The 24,077-nt window shown below is 42.3% G+C and overlaps 1 protein-coding gene across 1 annotated transcript; it reads right to left on the reverse strand.

Moving 5' to 3' along the window:
* Positions 1-1,671: 1,671 nt before the first annotated feature.
* LOC130367472 (sulfate transporter-like) lies at positions 1,672-20,484 on the reverse strand. The gene is made up of 3 exons (XM_056569892.1): positions 20,375-20,484; positions 4,214-4,813; positions 1,672-3,273 (listed from the first exon to the last, which is right to left on the reverse strand). The coding sequence occupies exons 1-3, from the start codon at positions 20,381-20,383 to the stop codon at positions 1,672-1,674; spliced, it is 2,211 nt and encodes a 736-aa protein (XP_056425867.1). The 5' UTR covers positions 20,384-20,484.
* Between the last annotated feature and the right edge of the window lie 3,593 nt (positions 20,485-24,077).

A 24,077-nucleotide genomic window follows, 5' to 3' on the forward strand; every position in this document is an offset into this window, starting at 1 on the left:
TTGACCCAAAGAATAAAGAACACATGTCATTTTTACCATAAATTGGACGGTGTGAAAACGAAACCTTCCAAAATTAGCAAAATTGCGGTTTTCTTTTTAATTTCCCCACACAAATAGTTTTTTTTTGGTTGAGTTGATGTCTGAGTCCTTAAGGCCCAAATGGGCTGAGTCCTTAACCTTAAGGGGTTAAAATGTAATATAAAAAAACAGCCACTAGGTGGCTCTGTTCTGTTCTCTGCCACAATTAATACAGTGAGTTTGGTCTCTTCCCGGCCTGACAGGAGTGCAAACTCAGGAAGTGTTTCTCTGCACTGAGCTTGATTGTCAGCTGCACAGAAAGTGAAAGCTCCACAGATTCTCCCAGAAAGCTGCACAGACTGAAACATGCACAGAGCCCCAGGTCTTCTATTCATCACAGCACTGCAACCATGTGAGGGCAGAAGTGATCCCCCAGAAGGCTTCAGTGATGTCATGGCTGCAGGGAAATGCCCACTTTCTCCTGCTGGGAGATTTAACTATGTGAGCAAGAAGAATAGTAAGATACAGAGCCTTTTAAAGCTCTGACATTGTTTTTTTTAGGGCATGAGGGGTGTTAGGAGTTGTTAGGGAACATAGCCTGAGTTAGTTAAGAACAGTTTAGTTAATTTGGTGACAGGTACTTTTTTAAGGGAAGCACTTTTAGCCTATGTTCACATCTCAGAATTTCTGTGTGGAATTCCATATCAAAATTCTGCACAGAGATTTCGAAGCAGCAGAGTCCCATTGAGTTCACCGGGTTTTGCTGAGCAGTGCACATGGCAGGATTTCTGTACCGGATGTTTCTGACACGGAAATTCTGATTTCCTTATTTGCAGAAAGAATGAACCTGCATAGAAATGGAAGCCCCCAAAAGTTACAAAATGGAATTTTTTCTTACATTTTGTCGCACAATGAATTTTTGTGGCGCAAAAAATAAGCCATAATACAGAATTTTAGGTGCAAAATTTAAAGCGTTATGATTTTTAGAAGGTGATGAGGAAAAAATGAAAATGCAAAAACGGAAAAACCTTGCATCCTTAAGGGGTTAAATCAACTGGTGCCAGAAAGTTAAATAGATTATTCCAGTACTTATTAGCTGCTGAATACTACAGAGGAAATTATTTTCTTCTTTAAACACAACTTAAAATGGACAGAGGTGTCAGCAGAGAGCACTGTGGTCATGATGTCAGCAGAGAGCTCTGTGTTCCAAAGAGAAAAGAATTTCCTCTGTAGTATTCAGCAGCTAATAAGTACTGGAAGGATTAAGATTTTTTAATAGAAGTAATTTACAAATCTGTTTAACTTTCTGGCACCAGTTGATTTAAAAAAAAAAAAAAAATTCCACCGGAGTACCCCTTTAACTATAGTTATGGCACCAGTATTTTTAAAGTACAGTATTTTGGAGCATAGCCAGTAGAGTAAAGGGGCAAATACAGCAACAAAAAACATAAAATAAGGGTAGGGTAGGAGCAGGATGGGAAGTGTGTATATGTGCTATAGGTTGGGAGGGGCCAAAATGTTTAGGCATCAAATTCTAAAGTTTTTCCTGAAAATGGACTTCATGGCGATCTGTGCCAAATGGAAAAGAGTAAAAGTAAACTGAAAATTTTATTTTAAAGGGAATTACTCAATATTCTTTTAAAAATGGCTTCCCTAAATTCTTAGAACATCACTAACGGCTTGAGCTGGGTCAAAAGAGAAAGCATTATCCCTTAACTGAATTTCTTTCTGTTTTTCACGGAACTTTCTTTCAGCAAATGTGACCGCATCATGCACACTATGAAAAGCCAGTAACTCTGCATCACCACCTGAGTTGCTGAAGTATCCCCCATCGTGGAGGGAATGGCGCACTGATGGGTTGCAGTTTACAAGGTATACTTGAATGCCAATCTCTTCATAATCTTTGTGAACTTCTTTGAGAATCCCAAGCCCAACAGAGTCTATGAACTGCATGGCGCCACAGTCAATTACAATGGAATGAATATCAAGTTGGGGGATTGAGGTTTTAGAATGTGTCTGAGGTTTCTTTACTGTTTTAATCAAATTAAACCTGGCTATAAACCTATTGCTTGGTTCTCTTGATGCTGCTTCTTCTTTCTTCTTGGCTTTCCTTTGCAGAGCAGCCACTAAAGATGGGTTAATACCTATCTTGCTGTATAGAGAGTCTCTGAAATAGTTTTTGTTGGCATAGTATAGAGAGGCATCAAAGCGGAATATTTTAACATAAGGGATAGTGTTCAGTTCCTTGTAAGTGAACTGGTCCTCATAAATCTCTGTCCCACTGACTTTACCTAATAGAGTGGCCCTTGGCCTCTGTGTACGAAGGATCACACAAAGCATAGAAAAGCAAACAGCTACTAGTAGTCCAATCTCAGTTGAGATTAAGGAAGATGCTAACATGCTGACCCACCAGACCACAGTGTCAATTTTACTTATGCGCCACATTTTTGGAGTATCTGAAAACTTTCTTAGCGCTCCTCTGAGACTGCAAATAGTGATGACGCCTAAAATGCAGTTTTGTAATGAATAAAACAATGGAGCAAGAGCAAGAAGAACAAGCAACAATACGGCAGAGCTGATTACGCCATTGAGCTGTGTGTTAGCACCTGTAGATTCTCTCAGAAGACTCTTAGCAAGGGCTGCACAGCTTGAAAAACAGGAAAAGAAAGATGGAAAAAGATTGCACATACCAATGGCTATCATCTCCTGGTTGGTGCTAATTGTGTAGCCATGCTTTTTTGCAAAGATCTCTGCAAGGGATACAGTCATGGCAAACCCAATGATTGCGATTGGAACTGCATCAGCAGCTATACTTGGAATGAGACTCCAGTCTGGGGCCTTGGGAGTCTTGAAGCCAGTAGGAATGGTGCCACAGACTGAGGACTTATATTTGGTATTAAAGTTAAAGTAATGAGACACTAGTGTGGCTACAATAATCACAATCAGTTCCACTGGAAATGGGATTTTCATCTTGCTTTTGAATTTATCATTCACTTCTTTGACGGGTACAATAGTGATTATCGCAATTAAGCTGGTTACCAAGTCACATATATTGGTATTTTTTATATTTGAAAAGATGTCAATCCAAGTCAAAACAAGAGCCCCTGCCCCATCCCGACGAGGAATCTTTAAGCCGAGGAGATACTTCATCTGGGAGGTCAGAATAGTGAGGGATGACCCAGTAACAAAACCACTCAGCAGGGGTTCTGACAAATACATAGAGATGAAGCCTAACTGAAAAATTCCCATTAGGATCTGCAGAGAAAGTAAAAATGGAAATGTGTTGCATTAATAAATAATTGGAGAGATATTTAAGTAACAGTCAATTAAAATATATATATATTAAACATATTTAATATTTCTTATATTTTAATAATTTTTTTTTTTTTGTGTGTGTTAAAACCATCTATCCTTAAAGGGGTATTCCGGCCATGGATATCTTATCCCATGTCTGATCACGGGCAGCCCTCTGTGTTTCCAGGACTGGAGATGTGACGTCACACCACGCCCCCTCGTGACATCATGCCACGCCTCCTCCATTCATGTATTTGGCCGTGAAGCCCCCTCCCATAGACATGAATGGAGGGGGTGTGGTATCATGAGGGGGCATGGCATGACATCCCGTTTCCAGTCCTGGAAACACAGAGGTTTCCGATACTGGAGCAGCAGCCCGGCACAGAATGCCGGCTGCTGCACGGAGATTGCGGGGGCCTCAGCGGCGCCCCCCCAACGATCAGGCATCTTATCCCCTATACTTTGGATAGGGGATAAGATGTCTATGGCCGGAATATTCCTTTAAAGAGGTTGCTGTACCATTAAAACTTTAGGATAGGCGATAATTGTCTGATCATGGCATGGAGGAAGTCTTACCATTGAAAGGCCCTGCTTTTCTCAAGAAGTCAGTCTCTATGCTATTGTTAGACAGAATGGCAGTCAGGCGTGTGCACTGCCACCCCATTGTATATGTCTATGGGAGTCACTTTGCTATCTTCAGTGGCTCCCATAGAAAATTGATGGAGCAGCAGTAATGCAAATGTTATTGATGCTCCATTGTGGCAGGAACTTAGAGACTGATTTCCCTAGTTCACAAGGGAGACCCCCATGATCAGACACATATCCCTACCCTGTGAATAGAGGATTCATTTTTATGATATGAGTTTTTTAATTAGTATTCTTTTGTCAAATGTCTACTCACCTGGTATACACCAACAATAAAAGTTAAAGATGTGGCCACAGTAATGGCATAACAGCTTTTATCACATATCGTTCCATTGGTAAGTGTTGAGTTTACCACAACTGAGGTGGTCCCATCTGTAATGTAACCTGCAGCTTTTAGTTGCTTGTTCACAGATTCTCCTACCATCAAACAAAGCACTCCATATGTTCCAACACAATTATGGCGAGATGTTGCTGTCAAAAAATAAATTATACAGCAGAAGAAGTTGGTATATAATCCATAGATTGGGTCTTGGTTGGCCAACAGAGAATAAGCAATCGATTGTGGAATAGTGACAATGCCCACAATGATACCAGATGTTATGTCTCCAGGAAGGTATTCCTTGATCTTATAACGTGGAAACCACTGGAGAACAGGGAAGAGTGTTAGAAAAAAGTTAGCAATCTCTTTTGGGCCACTTTTACAGCATTTTCTTGTTTTCTCAACGATTAGTTCTTTGGTGGTAAGTTCTGGTTGGGCATGTTCTTCAAGCTTCACATGCATATATTGAAACAAATGTGAATCTTGATGTTCATTTTGATCAGGAAAGTCATTCCCAGAATCTTCGAGATCTTCAGGCTAGAATAAAAAATGTAGAAGCACTTTATAAAATGGATAGATAATATATTATGCTATAGGAATATTTTAAGGAGCTTTATCCCCGGCTCTCCCATAAAAGATACATGGAGGGAACATGTTGCCGCTGCTTCAAATGGGGGTCGATAAGCTCCCTTTCACGGGAGAGTCTGGGTGCCATGCAGTAGATTACGGGGCGTCCCAGCGGATACGTTTTACTGCTCCACAGTACTACTTTAACCCCTTAAGGACTGAGGGTTTTTCGGTTTTTGCACTTCCGGTTTTTCCTCCTCACCTTTTAAAAATCATAACCCTTTCAATTTTGCACCTAAAAATAAATCCATTTGATGGCTTATTTTTTGCGCCACCAATTCTACTTTGCAGTGACATCAGTCATTTTACCCAAAAATCTACAACGAAACAGAAAAAAAATCATTGTGCGACAAAATTGAAGAAAAAAACGTCATTTTATAACTTTTGGGGGCTTCTGTTTCTACGCAGTAAATTTTTCGGTAAAAATGACACCTTCTCTTTATTCTGTACGGAAATTTATACGTTTAAAATTGTCATCTTCTGACCCCTATAACTTTTTTATTTTTCTGTGTATGGGGCAGTATGAGGGCTAATTTTTTGCGCCGTGATCTTAAGTTTTTAGCGGTACAATTTTTGTATTGATCAGACTTTTTGATCGCTTTTTATTCATTTTTTCATGATATAAAAAGCGACCAAAAAGACGTTCTTTTGGACTTTGGAATTTTTTTGCGCATACGCCATTGACCGTGCGGTTTAATTAATGATATATTTTTATAGTTTGGACATTTTCGCACGTGGTGATACCACATATGTTTATATTTATTTTTATTTACATGGTGGTATTTTTTATGGGAAAAGGGGGGTAACTTTTATTAAGGAATTTATTCACTTTTTTTTTTTACACTTTTTTTTGCAGTGTTATAGCTCCCATAGGGACCTATAACACTGCACACACTGATTGCCAGCACTGTTCACTGCAAAGCCATAGCTTTGCAATGATCAGCGTTATCGGCGGTCGATTGCTCAAGCCTGCATCTCAGGCTTAGAGCAATCAATCGCCGAGGGGACACGCCGAAGGCAGGTAAGAGGACCTCCACTCGTGTCCCAGCTGATTTGGACACCGCATTTTCACTGCGGTGGTCCCGATCAGCCCCGCTGAGCAGCCGGGCAGCCTTCACTTTCGTTTTAGATGCGGCGTTCAACTTTGAACGCCGCGTCTAAAGGGTTAATAGCGTGCGGCACCGCGATCGCTGCTGCACGCTATTTGCCCTGGGTCCCGGCTTCAGATACATGCCAGGACCGACCCAATATGACGCGGGGTCACCGTGTGACCCCGCGTTATATTGCGGGAGTCGACCAAGGACGTAAATATACGTCCTTGGTCGTTAAGGGGTTAATAACTAAGATTGCATGGTAAGTAGTAAATATTGCCTACTTCTAAATTTCACCTTCCAAAATCAACAGGGTATGATACATATGTCTAATAAATATGGGTCCAACCTCTGGTACCTGCACCTTTAGAATGGGAATCCCCCAATTGCTTAGTGTGGTGGCCACTAGTCGTCAAATTCATGACAAGACTGGACAGAGAGGTGGCCAGGATTGTGGAAAAAATAACCTCGCTGGTTCTGCTGTTTCTATAATTCACATTGAAGTATTTTGGAGTTATAACAGTATAGTGGAGCAAGCCCTGCTGGCTCAGCAAATGGCATTCATGTCTGAGGGAGTTACAGAACAGTGGGACACATTTAGGGAATATTTATGAAAACCTGCACAGAGAAAAAGTTTCAGACCTCTGAAAAGAATCAAAGAATCAGATTTTTTGCTATTGGCAAATGGTCAACATTTCCTCTACACAGGTTTTGATAAATCTCCTTCACTGAGCTTGGCTATTTCCATAATCTAAGCCACCTCCCTGTTTTGTCTTAGTCTAGATAGTCCTGGTAGTGCTGTAAGTGTGTAATTTCCCTGGAGAGTTACTCTCCAGAGTGAGAGACTCTATTTGTAGCAGTTCTACACTAAGGCCATGTTCGCACATCCGGAATTTCTGTGCGGAATTTAACATAATTCTGCTGCACTGTGCACACAATGGAATTTTCGTGCCAGATGTTTCTGGCATGGAAATGCCACTTAAACCTGTTCATTTTTTCTGCAGACTCCACACGGAATGCATAGCTGTATATGTTATGCCGGTGCCCACTGGAGATTTTCCATGAGGACATTCCGGAAGTGTACACATAGCCTTAGACGTATAGTTTTCCTTGCTACCAGGAAATGGAATTCCTAACTAGACAACCCTTTCATGTGTAATAAAAAAAGAACCTGTCAGGTCCCTGGTACATGAAACAGCACCCCATGACTTGACAGGTGAGGATAACAGCGGTCTGATGCTGTTTTCCTATCTTATAGGCCAGTATTTCCCACCCAGTGTGCCTCCAGCTGTTTCAAAACTACAACTCCCTCCCAGCATGACTTTGGCTATTCGGACATGTTGGGAGTTAAAGATGGGTGAATTGAAGCTGACAAAGTCAAATTAATTCCGAATTTCATGAAAAATTTCATTCTGATTGAATCCGAATTTCCTCGCGCTTTGTGGTAATGAATCACTTCATTCACTACATTTTGTGCGAGCCAGAGGGCTAAAATGGCAGCTACACGTCTGAGGACATGGGGCAAGGAAGTCTGGGAAGGTAGGTAGGCGGGATCACCCTGAATCACATGGTGGCATGCAGCCTATCAGCAGCCAGCCCTGTGATGTCCCAGCCCTATATATACAGCAGCCATTGCCGAAGACAAGCATTTCCTAGGGCAGAGACTGTGTACACGCACTAATCACCGTTACTGACAATACAGATCTTTGCAGCGGCGAATCCATTCACCTCAAGCCCGCATTCGTTCTGGCTACAGAGAGAGCAGGCACTGTGTGGTCACTAATCAGATTTACTGACAATACAGATCAGCACAGGGGAAATCCATTAACCTCAAGCCCGCATCACTGCAGGCAGGCAGGCAGGGAGAATTTAGAAGTAATTTCACAGTCTGCAAATTGAGATCATCACAGGAAGCACTTTCCGTTCAAAGACTGCAAGCAACCATAGTACATCCATCCAGAGTCATTGTGATTCTAATAGCGATGCCTGTAATCTGCATGTCATTCTGAATAACAGTATTATTTCACTAATCCAGCACATACCATATGCGTGTTAAGGCAAGGCAAAGTGTTCTACACCCCTATTGAGGCTCTCTGTAGCCTGGAAATAGCCATTTTTTTATAGCGATTCACCGCGAATATGTTTGGATTGAACCAAATTTTTTCGGAAAATTTGGCGAAACGGCCAAATCGAATTTTTTAAACATTCGCCCATCTCTACTGGGAGTTGTAGTTTTGCAATGGCTGGAGGCACACTGGTTAGGAAACACTGTTATATGCAATGCAGCAAACAGCTAACAATTTACTTTGAATAGCTGTATACAAGGGACTGTGATCCAAGTACCAGAGAATTAACTTGGAAGCGTCTAGTCCCGCTCACCGTACTCTACTTCTGCCTGCTTGATTGACAGCCTGAGTGCATGGCTTCTCCCTGCCATGTCCTGCCTAGTGGGAGGAGGGCACATTGAGTGGGACTGGAATCTGCAACATTCAGTCTCACAAAACTGGATAGCAGTTACTGTATACAGGATTCAGGCAGGTAATTTATTCTTTGTCTATTTGCAGCATTACCTAAAAGATAGCAGAACAGAGTCAGACCTTCATTGTTCTCACCTGTCAGGTCCAGGGGATACTGCATGAAGGACCCAGGACCTGATCGGTACTCTTTAAAACAACTCTTCCACCCATTAGTATTGACTAACACACTTTTCTGTATTAGAAAGTTTCGCTGTAAATTTTTGCAGTGTAATATTTACTTTAGGCATTGTTTTATTATCTAAATATTCATGTCAGTGAATGCAAAACAGACAAAAGATAAGATTATAGTGTGAAATATATCAGCATACTATGTTTCCCCCTTTAGGCTAAGTTCACAACATGGAATTTCCAAGCAGAATTCCATGGGAAATTCAGCTCCGAAACTACATTGCAGCAGATATTCTGCTGCACTGTACACACAGCGGAATTTCCACGGCAAATGTTTTTGCCACAGAAATCTCCATTTCGACGTCTGCAGAAACATTAAACCTATCTATGGAGACAGCACTTTTACAAGCGATCCAAGTGCTGCCGAATCAATTAATTGTGTGGAATGTCCGCACATGGTTTCCAGTGGACATTCCGCTCATTTTCCGCCATGTGAACATGGCCTTAGTCTTGCAAGTCTTCGATACATAGGTTGCTGTTCTGAATGTGACTTTGTACACACAGTTTGGGGGCATGTTGTCATCTATTTAAATTGCAGCTTGTATAAATAACTGTGTTTAAGATACCTATTTAGATGAGTATCTGGACTGTACTACATATTTCTATTCAAAGTGAAAACTATTGAGGCTATGTTCACACCTCGGAATTGGAAGTGGAATTCTGCATGGAGATTTCAGAGAAGCAGAGTCCCATTGAGTTCATCAGGATTCTTCTGTGCTGTGTACACAGTGGAAATTTTGTGCCAGATGTTTCTAGTACCAAAATTCAGATTTCCGTGTCCGCAGAAAGAATGAACGAAATGTAGAGCCGTCTATGTAAAGAAGCCCTCCTCCAGAAGGAAGGGAGCTTACTTTCTGGTTCCACCTACTGCAGGTAATGGCGCACTAAGTCAATGCCTTCCTCCTTTAAAGAGCCTTGGAGCATACCTGAGAAATATTAGCCAAGCCATATTCTATTATAAAAAGAAATGTTACCCTATAGTCAACTTTTATAGAGCTTGTAACATCTGTCTATAGATGGGTAATTCTTTCTTTTGGAGAAGAATCTGGCTTGATTTACAAGTGTACCTATTGTCAACAAAAACGTTTTATATAATGTAGATAATACCATTATATGTATATTTTTAATATACATTGGTTAAAAATTGTGTATATTTTTGGGTGAAAAAATGCTGTCCCTGCAGTTATTGTCTGTGTGTCTCTATGAGGAGTCCAAAAATAGGAAGTGAGGGTAGGACAAGCAGGGCTCTGTGCAGACTCCTGGCTTGTAAATCATTCTGATATTTGATCTAGGATCATTTTATAGAGCCTCAGTGCACACTGTCCTGCTTTTTCTTAGTGCACAGAGCCCTGCTTGTCCACCCTCACTTCCTATATTTGGACTCCTCATAGAGACACACATGCAATAGCTGCAGGGACAAAAATAACCAATGAATATTACAAATATATATATATATATATATATATATATATATATATATATATAGTGATGACTCCCTCTTGCAAATAGGTGCAGTTGCAGTATAGAGGCAAGGAAACAGTATTTTCCAAATCAAAGTTCAGTGTTTTATTCACGTCACACAGCAAACAGTCTTTAAATGCAGAACAAAGGAAAACATAACAAACAGTCCACCTGTATTTGTTAGGTGCTTGTTCACACCTTAGACCATGCCATGTGGCATCAAGCAAGTCTTTTCCAGGCCTCCAGGCAGACTGTTCACCAGCTTCCAACCTTAGAGCAAATGTAGAGAAGAACTTCACTCTCAGCTCTCTCTGGCAGTGTTATCTGCAACTAGCAAATCCCCCTCAGCTGGTGAAACAGGTTGCATTTAAGGCCAACAAAAAGATGGCCTGGATTGTGGGGAATGACCCCCACCCTGCACTTGGTCATTCCCAGTAAGAGCTGTTCTGGATTGGCCTTCCAGCCATACTACTGCCACATTGTCAGATTGCATCGCAGCACAGACCCTGAATAATACCGGCCTTGGTGACACATATCACCATGATACCTTTCACCTTCTCACAATATATATATATATAATGGTATTGTAACACTCACGTTTCTGAAGACAGGAACCCAGGTGGATGTGGATCCGCTGGACCTGTGTGGCAGATAACTCGGACCGTACCAGGGAGCGGAGTCTAAGGTGCCGCTGGTTTTCACCAGAGCGCGCCGCAAAGCAGGATGGACTTGCTGCTGCAGGCAGCACCCAGGTCGCTACCCCTGGCACTGCTCGACCACACAGGCGGCTGAGGAGATGCGGGGCACAGGAGGCATAAGGCAACTCATAGTTTGGATAGCAGAAGGTCAGGGCAGGCGGCACAGTAGCATAGTCAAAGCGAAGCAGGAGTTCATTAGGCAGGCGACAGAGGAGCAAGGTCAAGTCACAAGAACAAGAGATCTGATACAGAGCAAGGCAATACAGAGGAACGCTTTCTCAAAGGCACAAGGCAACAAAGATCCGGCAGAGAACTGAAGAGGGTGGAGGAATTTATAAATGAGCCACAGGAGGATTACACTAATGAGCGTACTGGTCCTTTAAATCTTGACAGCTGTCACGCCCCCTCTCATAGGCTTGATTGAGCGGCAGAGCGGCACGTCACACGGGGGCGGAGCCGTGACGTCAAACGCCGCCGGCCCCGTGGTCGCCGGTAATCAGACCCGGAGCGAACATGCTCCGGGGACTGTTTTTAACTGGGGTGCTGCGTGCAAGATCATGGGGGTCCCCAGTGGCGGGTCCCCCGCAATCAGGCATCTTATCCTCTATCCTTTGGTATATAAGATAAGATGTCTAAGCGCCGGAGTACCCCTTTAAGGCTGTTTTAATTTCCTCCAAACTGATATCGCTAGTTAATTCTCTACTTTCAAATTCATCTAAGACTGGCAGATTAAGTTTTTGAAGGTAATCCTCCATTTAATTCTCTTCCACCTCAGATTTTTTCGTATACAATGTTTCATAGTAATCTAGAGCCATTTTTTGTATCTCTTGTGGGTCTCTCACCTCTTCCCCATTTCGATTATTGAGTACAGTGATTTTCTTATTATCTTTTTGATTTTTGATCATTCTTATTCATAATTTATTTGGCTTCCCTGCTTCTGTATGTTGTTTTTGTCCCCGGAAAAACATTGCATGTTTTGCTTTCTCTATTACCAGTTTTTGATATGTTTCTTGAAAGTGTGATAGCTTATTCCAGTTTTCTATTGTTGGTACTCTCCCATATTCCTCCTCTGCTTTCTAATACTTTCCCTTATCTCCTTTTCTTTCGCTTTACAATTCTTGTTAAATTTTGCAATATTTCTACACAATATTCCCCTCAGAAAGGCTTTAAGTGTGTCCCATGCAATGAGCAGGTTAGTAGATCCTTTATCAATTTCCCAAAAGCAATAAATTTCATCCTTTACCCCTTTTACCATCTCCTCAATTGACAACCAATGAGGGCTGATATACATACTCCTTACACCACCTGTTGCATAGACATCTGAGTTCATAAGTCACTTCACCAATTTCTTCTAGCGTGGAATGAGTACATGATCTATGCTGGATGCGATTTTTTTGTGAGGAGTTAAAACATGAGTAGACTTTTTTCCAGGATAGAGTTTGCGCCACGCATCTACCCAGCCCACCTCTTGGCACCATTTTTGTAGTAGCGTCCTACTACCTTCTACTTTCTTCCCTTGCCAATCCAATTCCCTGTCCATTACACAGTTGAGGTCCCCAAGGACATATCCTGATATTCCTTGTCCTTCATAAAGTCCATTAATATCCTCAAGACCTCAACTGTGAACAGAGGAGGAATATAGATAAAGGCCAGAATAGTTTTTCTTCCCTCCCAAATAGAATGAAGAAGACATATCTTCCCCTTCCATCTATGGATGATTTTAATAAAGGATATCAACCCCCCCTTCCCCCTGTGTATTATAACTGACACACTGGATTTGTAATTAGAGAATGTTGAATGATATGTCTCTTTACACCACCTTCGTCCCAATAATCCCAATTTTTCCCTGGAGAGTCTCAGCAGCTCATCCTTATCCTGGGAGCATAACATCGTGATCAATACAGTTCTAGACAGAAGTCCAGGTAATGGTTTCCTTGTGGGGATTCTGTGGGCTCTTTTCACATGAAAGAGTGGTGAGAACTCCTCTACGCCAAACACTTCTTTCAGCCATTTTTCTATGAACATAACAGTTTGTTCCGCCTCTTCCCCTTCTGGGAGAACTATTATCTGAACATTGTTACCGCGCGAACGGTCTTCTAGGTCCGTAATTTTCCCTTTAAGCTGTTTGTTATCCTCCTTCATTTCCTCCCATTCCTTTTTCATCTCCCCAATGTCCTTCTCTATCAGAGGGACTGCTTTCTCTATCTGTTCCACTCTCTCCTTTATTTTATTTCTATCCTCCCGGATAAGGCTAACATCTGTACTCATAGACCCAAACTTCACTGTTAGATCCTCAAGTGCCTTTTTGCACCTCTCCGCACCTGCCAACATTGAACTCAACACTTGAGGAGTTATCCCTTCTCTTTCTGCCTCCTCTAGGCCCTCCTGTACTTGGAGTACTGTATACTCTATACTCTTGGAGTACTGTATACTTGGAGTACTGTATACACCATTCTCCTTAAGGTGCCATATGTATATATATCCATATGGCGCCAGCCGTTTGCCCACTTTACTCCATTTTGCACAAAAGTCCGACTCAGACTCCATTTTAAAGTGACTCTTTGTGACTACTTTCTCCAAACCTGTTCATCATACTTTTGTGACCATATAGCTTTCTCTTCTCACCATGGGCCTATATTCTCATGTTAGGAGCTATAGACCCCATATACCCAAACAATGTGACTCCAGCTGTTTCCCCTCCATACTCCCGTTTGCACATAATTCCATCACAGGCACCATTCTTAGGAGGCTCTTTAATATTGCAACTGTTGTCTCCTCCGGAATCCACAACAATAATGGTGTGGCAGATATTATTATTCTTTTGGAAAAAAAAATACAATTGTCGAGTCCATATCCCCCGTTCCTCTGTCTGGCACCCGTTATTAGTAAATCACTTACTGCTCCTGCAGTATAGGTATGCCAGCACACTCCTTCTCGGACGGCATCCGGCATCTGAGACTGCCACGCCAGTGCACGAGGTCTTTCGTGATAACAGTCCGGTCATGTGACTACCCCCTGCCATCACATATGCACTCTTGTCTCTCTGGCAGAGGAAGACCATGCCAGAGAAAGGGGGTGGCATGGAATGGAGGGCATCTGGACATGTCCCTCCTGTTGCCTCACCCGCCCCCCAAGCCAACCAGCACCACTGGGTCTCCCGCGGGCTTGCTCCAGGTCCATTCTCCATTCACACCAACCATCCAGGAACACGCCACCTCTCACGGTCACCAAGTATGCTGCAGAGTCAGTTCTTCAGGGCTCAGGATCCATAGAACGTGGAGACAGTTCGAAAGGGAGGACTGGGGCAGGAGCTGCCACCTCACATCCTGTCGTCACGTGATCCCTTAACATATGCCATTATGTGAAATCGAGTCTGAAGGCCGCACTAAGGGAGGATATATTGGAGGGAAATGATAACGTGGAGTCATTATGGGTAGAAATATATGGAGATAAAAATAAAAAAAATCCTGATAGGGGTTTGCTATAAGCCACCAAACATAATGGAAGAGGCAGAAGATCAATTACTGAGGCAAATAAACAAGGCAGCAAATCAGAATGATGTGATAATAATGGGGGACTAACTTTCCTGATATAAATTGGGAGACTGAGTCCTGTGAATCTCATAAAGGAAACAGGTTTCTGACTATAGCTAAAGACAGTTATCTGTCCCAAATGGTGCAGGGCCCGACCAGAGGGGGCACCCTACTGGACTTAATAGTAACCAACAAACCTGACAGAGTAACTAATGTAGAAGGATACCTAGGAAATAGTGATCATAATATAATACATTATAACTTGTTCTTCGATAAGGGAATCTCTCGAGGGGCCACAAAAACAATGAACTTTAGGAAGGCAAAGTTCGATCAACTCAGAGAAGCCCTTAACAATATAAAATGGGATAATGTCCTCAAAAACAAGAATACTGACATTAAATGGGAGACTTTTAAAAACATCTTAAATTCTCATTGTAAGATGTATATACCTTATGGGAATAAAAGGGTCAGAAATAAAAGAAAACCAATATGGAGGAACAAAAATGTTAAGGGGGCAATAAATGACAAAAAGTAAAGCATTTAAACTACTAAAACAGGACGGCAGTGAAGAAGCATTAAAAAGCTATAGAGAAAAATGTAAAATATGCAAAAAAAAACAGATAAAAATTGCAAAAATAGAGACAGAAAGACTCAGAGAGAGTAAAACTAACCCCAAAATGTTCTTTAACTATATAAATAGCAAAAAGATCAAAAATGAAAGTGTGGGCCCTTTAAGGAAGAAATTATAAACGGGAATCAGGAAAAAACAAATATATTAAACAAATTCTTCTCTACTGTATTCACCGAGGAAAATGAAATGCCAGGTGAAATACGGCGAGATAAGTTAAACTCCGCAGTACAAGTCATCAGTACAAGGAAGAAGTACAGTGCCACCTACAAAAAATCTAAATAGACAAATCACCAGGTCCAGATGGCATTCACCCCTGTGTTCTAAATAAATTAAGTAATGTGATAGACAGACCCCTATTTTTAATATTCAGGGACTCTAAAGTAACAGGGACTGTTCCCCAGGACTGGTGCATGGCAAATGTGGTACCAATATTTAAAAAGGAATCAAAAGGTGACCCCGGTAATTATGGACCTGTTAGTTTAACCTCTGTGTATGTAAACAGGGTTTTCTAAGAGATGCAATTCTGGAGTATCTTAATAAAAATAAATGTATGACACCATATCAGCATGGCTTTATGAGGGATTGGTCCTATCAAACTAACCTGATCTGCTTTTATGAGGAGGTGAGCTCCAGACTGGACTGAGGCTATCGCTGGATGTCATATATCTGGATTTTTCCAAAGCATTTGATACGGTTCCACACAAAAGGTTGGTGCATAAAATGAGAAGGATGGGGCTGGGGGAGAATGTGTGCAAGTGGGTAAGTAACTGGCTCAATGATAGGAAACAGAGGGTGGTTATTAATGGTACTTTTTCTGATTGGGTGACTGTTACTAGTGGGGTACCACAGGGGTCTGTCTTGTTCTATTTAATATATTCATTAATGTCCTTGTAGAGGGGTTAAATAGTAAAGTAGCAATCTTTGCAGATGATACTAAACTCTGTAAAGCGGTAAACACAATAGAGGACAGTGCACTGTTACAAATGGATCTGGAAAGGTTGGAAGTTTGGGCTGGGAAGTTGCAGATGAGGTTCAACACTGATAAATGTAAGGTAATGCATATGGGGAAGAAAAATCCGGGCTGGAATTATGTATTAAATGGGAGCACACTTGGGACGACTGGCATGGAAAAGGATTTAGGAGTCTTAGTTAATCGTAAATTTAGCTGTTGTGACCAGTGTCGGGCAGCTGCTGCCAAGGCAAATAAAATTATGGGGTGCATCAATAGGGGCATAGATGCCCACAACAAGGAAATAATTCTACCGCTGTACAAATCACTAGTCAGACCACACATGGAATACTGTGTACAGTACTGGGCACCAGTGTACAAGAAAGATATAGTGGAGCTAGAGAGGGTTCAAAGACGGGCAACCAGAGTAATACGGGGAATGGGAGGACTACAGTACCCAGAAAGATTGGCAGAATTGGGGTTATTTAGTTTAGGAAAAAGAGGGCTTAGGGGAGACCTAATAACTATGTATAAATATATCAGGAGGCAGTACAGAGATCTCTCACATGATCTATTTATACCCAGGACTGCATCTATAACAAGGGGGCATCCTCTACGTTTAAAGGAGAGAAGGTTTCTACACCAGCACAGACTGGGGTTATTTACTGTAAGAGCAGTGAGACTGTGTAATTCTCTGCCTGAGGAGGTGATCATGGTGAACTCAGTCTGGATGCATTTTTGGAGAATAATAACATCACTGGTTATGGATACTAGATTTATAGGGACAGAACGTTGATCCAGGGATTTATTCTGACTGCCATATTTGGAGTCGGGAGGGAATTTTTACCTCTAGTGAAATCACACTGTCCACTCAGGAAGCAACACTGATTGGCAACCATTTTCCCGTGCTGTTGTGCAAATGGAACAGGTGGAAATTATAGGCAATTAGCAAGACACCCCCAATAAAGGAGTGGTTCTGCAGGTGGTGACCACTGACCCCTTCTCAGTTCCTATGCTTCCTGGCTGATGTTTTGGTCACTTTTGAATGGTGGCGGTGCTTTCACTCTAGTGGTAGCATGAGACGTGTTGTATTGATGTGATGCAAAGACCTCTAAAAGGTGGAAGGGAACAACGTATGGTTCACTGTAACCGGTGGGGGTAAAAACTTTCTTGGCAAGTGTTACTCCCCTAAAAAGGGCAGCCCCACGCAGGAACTTCTCCCTATTTCCACCTACAAACACTGCCATTTCACAGGGTTTTTAGGTGGAAATAGGGAGAATTTCCTGTGAGGGGCTGCCCTTTTTAGAGCGAGTTACACCTGCCAAGAAGGGAATAAATAGGGTGAGAGTAAGTTGTTCCCTTCCACCTTTTCGAGAAAAGTGTTACTCGTCTTAAAATGGGCGACCCCACACAGGAACCTCTCCCTATTTTCATTTAAAAACCCTGGGAAATGTGTTTGCAGGTGGAAATAGGGAGAGGTTCCTAAGTGGAAACAGGGAGAGGGTCCTGTGTGGGGTTGCCCATTTTAAGACGAGTAACACTTTCCTCGAAAAGGTGGAAGGGAACAACTTATTATCCATTGTAGCAGGTGGAGGTAAAAAAAATTCCCCTGTATGGCCCTACTCTCACCCTATTTATTCCCTTCTTGGCAAGTGTAACTCGCTCTAAATGGGGCGGCCCCTCACAGGAAATTCTCCCTATTTCCACCTAAAAACCCTGTGAAATGGAAGTGTTTGTAGGTAGAAATAGGGAGAGGTTCCTGTGTGGGGCTGCCCTTTTAGGGCGAGTAACACTTGCCAAGAAGGGAATTAATAATGTGAGAGTAGGGCCTTACAGGGGAAGTTTTTACCCCCACCGGTTACAATGGACCATAAGTTGTTTCATTCCACCTTTTAGAGGTCTTTGCATCACATCAATACTTGGTGGCACATGGTGTTTTTTGCACACCTTTCCTTTTGTTTGATTTCCCAAAAATTTTGCGTACATATATTTTATCCTAAGAAAAGTTACGTTTTAGCATATGCATATCCTCAATACTTACTTGTGGTCTGATGCCGAGGAATGTCTGTAACTGGGGAGCAGCACCTTAAATGTTTTTCACTATCCATATTTGTGAAGTGTTGGTGCGGCACCATGGTCAATGTACTCTGATGCATCAGGCATTGGTGGGTGGAAATCCTGGCTGATCCATGCCTGATTCATCTTCACAAAGGTCAGTTTATCCACATTTTTTGTGGGCAGACGAGCTCTCCTTGGGGTTACTATGGCCCCCACGGCTCTAAACACCCGCTCTGATGGCACACTATTGGCTGGGCAGGACAGCTTTTCCAGGGCAAACTCTGCTAGTTGTGGCGACAAATCAAGTTTGGCTGCCCAGAAGTCCAGCGGATCTTCAAGGTGTGTTGGCATGGTCATTTCATGGCAAGCCACCACCTGTTGGTTCAGGTCCTGCTCTAGGGAAACCTGCTGCTGATGAGTTGCTTCACTATGTGGGTGAAGAAAGCTACTCATCAGCAACTGTAGATTCAGGCTGCTTCTGATGGAGCCGGTACTGCTCCTGCTACCCCACCCCTCCCCAGTAGCCATGGCACTGGAAGGTGAGTGCAGAGGGCCCCCCGGGTCAGACCTGTGAGAGGATGGACAATTGCGCAGATAGGCATCGGCCTACTGACTACGTAGGATGCCTCTGTAGTAGGTCAGTTTGTCCTCCCTCTCAGTGGGTGTAAAAAAGGCCCCCACAGTATCTAGACCCTTAAGACTTTAACAAGAACAAAATGGTACAGCACGTAGATGTATGTATGTGTTACGCACTTATGGGGGAGGCCATGCACTCCAGTATGCTTAAAACAATATTTGTCCATAATACCAGCAGGTGTGTACTTTTGTCTGGCCTTTCACAGTATCTAGGCCCTTAAGACTTTAATAGGAACAAAATGGTACACCACTTAGATGTACGCACAGGTTACACTTAATAGAGGACAAAATGCTTTTAATGCTCTGCTCACCCTAGCTGGCTGGCTACTATTAGCTTTTCAGTTGTTGTACACCCCAGTGCTGCAGCACATAGTTGCTGTGTGCTACACGCAAAATTGCACTTTCTCTCTAAATAGAAGCCTAGTGCTTCTAGGCTGGATTTGGGCTTATGGTGAATCGCTGCTGTAAAAAAGCTTTTCTGTGCAACACACTGCTCTCTGTCCCTCTCTGCAATAGAATGCTGATGTGACTGGGAGGTGAATCGCTGCTGTAAAAATGCTTTTCTGTGCAGCACACACTGCTCTCTGTCCCCCTCTCTCTCTGCAATAGAACGCTGAAGTAACTGGGAGGGGAATCGCTGCTGTAAAAATGCTTTTCTGCGCAACACACACTGCTGATGAGACTGGCTGCAAGATGGCTGCCGATTATATAGGGCTGTGACATCACAGGGGTGGCAGGCTGCTGATAGGCTTGTGATTCAGGGTCATCCCTTGTTCCTGCCTTCCCAGATTTCCTTGCCCCATGTCCTCACATGTGGATCTGCCATTTTAGATGCCCGGCCTCTGGAGCCTGGACCGCACTAAATGGAGTTTAATGAAGCGCAATCGAATCGTGGCGATATTCACATTCATTACAAATTGAATTTTTCCTGAAATTCGTAACGAATTTGGATTCATCAGATTCGATTCGCTCATCCCTACTTATGACATATCATAGAGACATGTCAGAAGTATTAATGTCAAAAGTATTCAGGGAAATGTGCAGATAGTCAATCAAATTGTTAAATTCCTATTTCTCAACAGAAAGTATTTTTTATACTCACCACAGGACCTCTTCAACCAAATTTGAATTAATTCTATTTTTTTGGAACAAATGTTAAAGTCAAGTATATCAGCAGTATATATATATATATATATATATATATATATATATATATATATATATAAAGTATAGGGCCCATTTGAAGGGAAATTGTAAGCAGTTTCCTGCTGCTCAAATGGCGAGCAGCATGAAACACTGATGGACTATGTGATTCTGACACACTATAATTTACTCTAAAATGCCCGGCAGCTTCAGAGAAATGATGGTTTTAGAAAACCACCAGGAACATGGCAATTAGTGGTGACTACAGCTACTCTCTGCCCACCGACTTTTTATAACTATACTTTTTCTGAAGTCATAGTGTGTTGGGATCCACAAAATAAAACCACTAACAGGGTCCCTTTAAGGTCTACATTATAAATCATGCATAAGCATAGTAAAGAATCGGAAACATTTAGAACAAATAAATTATTTGACTTGAATTGTTGTACACTAATCAGCAAAAGTCTATTAACATCTGTGAAGTGATAGATCCAAATCATGAAACGGCATAATTGTAGAATCACAATGTGTTACTAAAATGTATTTGCTTCATAATATTGACCAACCTGCCCCATGATGGATGAATTCTGTCTAATTCTGTCCAGAGGAATGGTAAGACAAGCCTGTCATCATCTCTAAGCATCTGACAGATTTATAGATCTGCGCTGTACGGTTGTTGTGGAAGTGACCAATCAGCTTCTGTGCAGTAAAAAAAAAAAACACAAAAACTGTAAATGCAGGTTTAGACCGTCATTGAGGAAAGTGTTTAGTCAACAATCTACATTTCTGTAAAATCAAACAAGATAAGATTCCACATAAAGTGTCTACAAAACAAATAAATTGCTATCTTAAAGTGCCCTTAATGGGTACTAGAAGAACTCTATATACTCATCTGTATCATCTTGATCAGGGCTTAAAATCAGCTTTAATTTTGACATTAATATGAGCTTATTTGACTTCATCATACATTATTATATGAGCCCTGACTGCTTTACATAATACAGTAATAAATGTTCAAACAGTTTAACAGATCTTTTAGAATGAAAATCAAAATGCTCCACTGAATGTTTAGATTGTATTCTTTGCATTCTGTCTGAAAAGAAATTAACTTGTTCCACATGGCAATTAGTGTTGCTCACGAATATTCGCAATTCGAATATTATTCGCGAATATCGCATATTCGCGAATTCGCGAATTTCGCGAATATAGCGCTATATATTCGTAATTACGAATATTCGTTTTTTTTTTTTTTTTTTTTTTTTTTTTTTTTCACAGTACACATCACAGTGATCATCCCTCTCTGCTTCCAGCTTGTGTGGTGTAAAGAAGGCTCTAATACTACTGTGTGAGACTGGCGCGCGAAAATTCGCATATGCGAAAATTAGCATATGCTAAAATTAGCACATGCGAATTTTCACATATGCGAATTTTTGCGTATGTTAATTTTGTATATGCTAATATGCACATATGATAGTTTTCGCATACGCGAATGTTCGCATATGCGAAAATAAAACGGGAATATAACGAATATGCGAATATTCGCGAATATATGACGAATATTCGTCCATATATTCGCGAATATTCGCGAATTCGAATATGGCCTATGCCGCTCAACACTAATGGCAATGCAGGAATGTCGAAGCACATTGTCTGGAGTAGGTGGCAGGCCTGCAGGTTATGTTGAAGAAAGAAGAGATAGCCCTAGCCTCAGGCCCAGAGGTGCCTAGTGGGGCAGGCACACATACACTCATAAGAACCCAAGACTACAATTCAGCAACAATAGCAGTTACAAGTAAATTAATTTGCCATTGTAGACCACTACAAATCTACCAAAATAGTAATGAAAAATATTATTGAACAGGCTCTGAAAAAACTACGGCACATTACTCAAACCAAATATAAAAAAAAATGGCCCTCCAAACTTCACCAACCAAAGCCCAATGGTTAGATAAACTGAGTCAAATATGTTGGCTAGAAGAACTGACCAGTTGCATTCTCTCAAACACAACGCTTTTGAAAGGATATGGGGTCTGTTGCTTGCCTACAATGATTCATGTGCACCTTGACTAAATACCCCAGATCACTCATTGCACCCTATTAATAAAATCACACCCACTTCCTGATAAGCCATACCGCTTTCAAAGTAATGTCTAAAAACATATTTAAAATGTAGCGCAAGTCATGTAAACCAGTTTTTAGTGAAATTTGCACCAATTGTTTGGTGCAGGCTGTCTTCCCCAATATTCTATGTTATTCTACATGTTGCAGCAGAAACATATAGAGAACAATGACAGTTGAAAGGGAAACTGATAAGGGGAGATTTATCAAAACCTGTTCTGAGGAAAAGTTGCTGAGTTGCCCATAGCAACCAATCAGATCACTTCTTTCATTTTTCACAGGCCTTTCCAAAAATGAAAGAAGAAATCTGATTGGTTACTATGGGCAACTCAGCAACTTTTTCTGTGGACAGGTTTTGATAAATCTCCCCCACTGTGTTTTAGTGTGGGTGAATAGCATCCCCTATCCAAAGGATAGGGGATACAATGTCTTATCTCGGGGGGTCTGGCCACTGGGACCCCCGCAATCTCTGGCCCGGCACCACGACGTTCTGAAAATTAAGGTGTATTATATTACTATACTGCTGGTGTATTATATTACAATACCAGCAGTATTGTAATATAATACACCTTAATTTTCTGGTGTGCTCCCTGACCACGAGGGTGCCAGCCCACACCAATCCAGACTTCATATATTTGTCTTTTTATCTAAAAGAGAAAAAAAAATCCAGAAGAGTGGCACAACTCAAAGAAAGTATAGTCTAATAGTTGGTGCACGCTGATGTAGAGCCTGGGTGAGTGGCTCTAAAACATACAAAACACCCATAATTATGTGCAAAACCTGTGTCTCCTCTACAAGTTCCTGCTCCTCCCTCACATCCCTGCGGAATCTTTGCTGCCTTGTGCCATTGAGAAAGCGTTACTGTGTTTTGCCTTGCCTTGTTACTGACCTCCTGCTACGTTCCTGACATTGCCCCTGTGCCGCCTGCCTACTGACCTCCTGCTTCGTTTCTGACTACACACCTGTGCTGCCAGCCCTGCTATCCTGAATATGAGTTGCTGTATCCCTCCTGTGCCTCGACTCTCCTCAGCCGCCTGTGTGGTCAAGTCGCACCAGGGGTAGCGACCTGGGTGCCACCTGATGCAGCAATTCCTTCCCGATTTGCGGCAGGATCTGGTGAAAACCAGCGGCACCTTAGACTCCGCTCCCTGGTACGGCCCACATCATCTGCCACACAGGTCCAGCGGATCTACTTACAGCAGTGTTTTTGTCTACTGAACTGTTACAGTAAGATCCGGCCATGGATCCTGCTGAGGTACCCCTGCCTGAAGTTGCAGATCTTTCCTCCATCGCAGCAGTTGGCCCGACAGGCACAGCAACTAACTCAGCTATCTGCTATGATGCAACAGCTATTGGCCATGCAGCAACAACAGCAGCAGCATCCGCAACCAGCACCACTCTCTCCACAAGTCCCTGCAGTGGCCTCAGGCTCCCAGCTACGTCTACCTTTACCCTCCAAGTATGATGATGATTCCAAGTTATGCAGAGGCTTTGTTACACAGTGCACCATGCATTTGGAGCTCATGTCTGAACAGTTTCCTGCGGAATGTGCTAAGGTGGCCTTTGTCATTAGCCTACTATCCGGAAAAGCCATGGTCTGGGCTACAACCCTTTGGGACCATGGTGACCCGGTATCTTCCAACTTCACGGCTTTTCTGGCAGAATTCCGCAGTGTCTTTGGGGAACCTGCATGTGCCTCTTCAGCTGAGACGGCTTTGCTGAACCTCTGCCAAGGAATTCTTCCATTGGTGACTAAGCGGTTCAATTCTGCACACTAGCCTCAGAACTAGCATAGAATGAGGAGGCCTTGTGTGCCTCATTCAAAAAAGGACTGTCAAGCATTATTAAAAGATGCCCTCGCTGCACATGATCCTCCGTCTTCTGAACTTATCCACTTGGCCACACATATTGATGTGCGTTTTGCTGAGAGGCAGGAAGAACTGCGCTTAGAGAGGGAATCTGCCCAATAACTGAGATATCCTCGCCTGGAACCTGTGTTCCAACGTCCACCTCTACAGTTTCCTGCACCTCTTGCCGGAAAGGGTATGCAAGTAGATCGTTCTCGTCTTACATAACAGAAGAGGTCACGACGATGCAGTGAGAATTTGTGCTTGTATTGTGCTAGCCCGGAACACTTCCTCAAAGACTGTT

The sequence above is a fragment of the Hyla sarda genome, chromosome 4, assembly GCF_029499605.1.
Source record: "Hyla sarda isolate aHylSar1 chromosome 4, aHylSar1.hap1, whole genome shotgun sequence".
NCBI classification, from domain to species: domain Eukaryota; kingdom Metazoa; phylum Chordata; class Amphibia; order Anura; family Hylidae; genus Hyla; species Hyla sarda.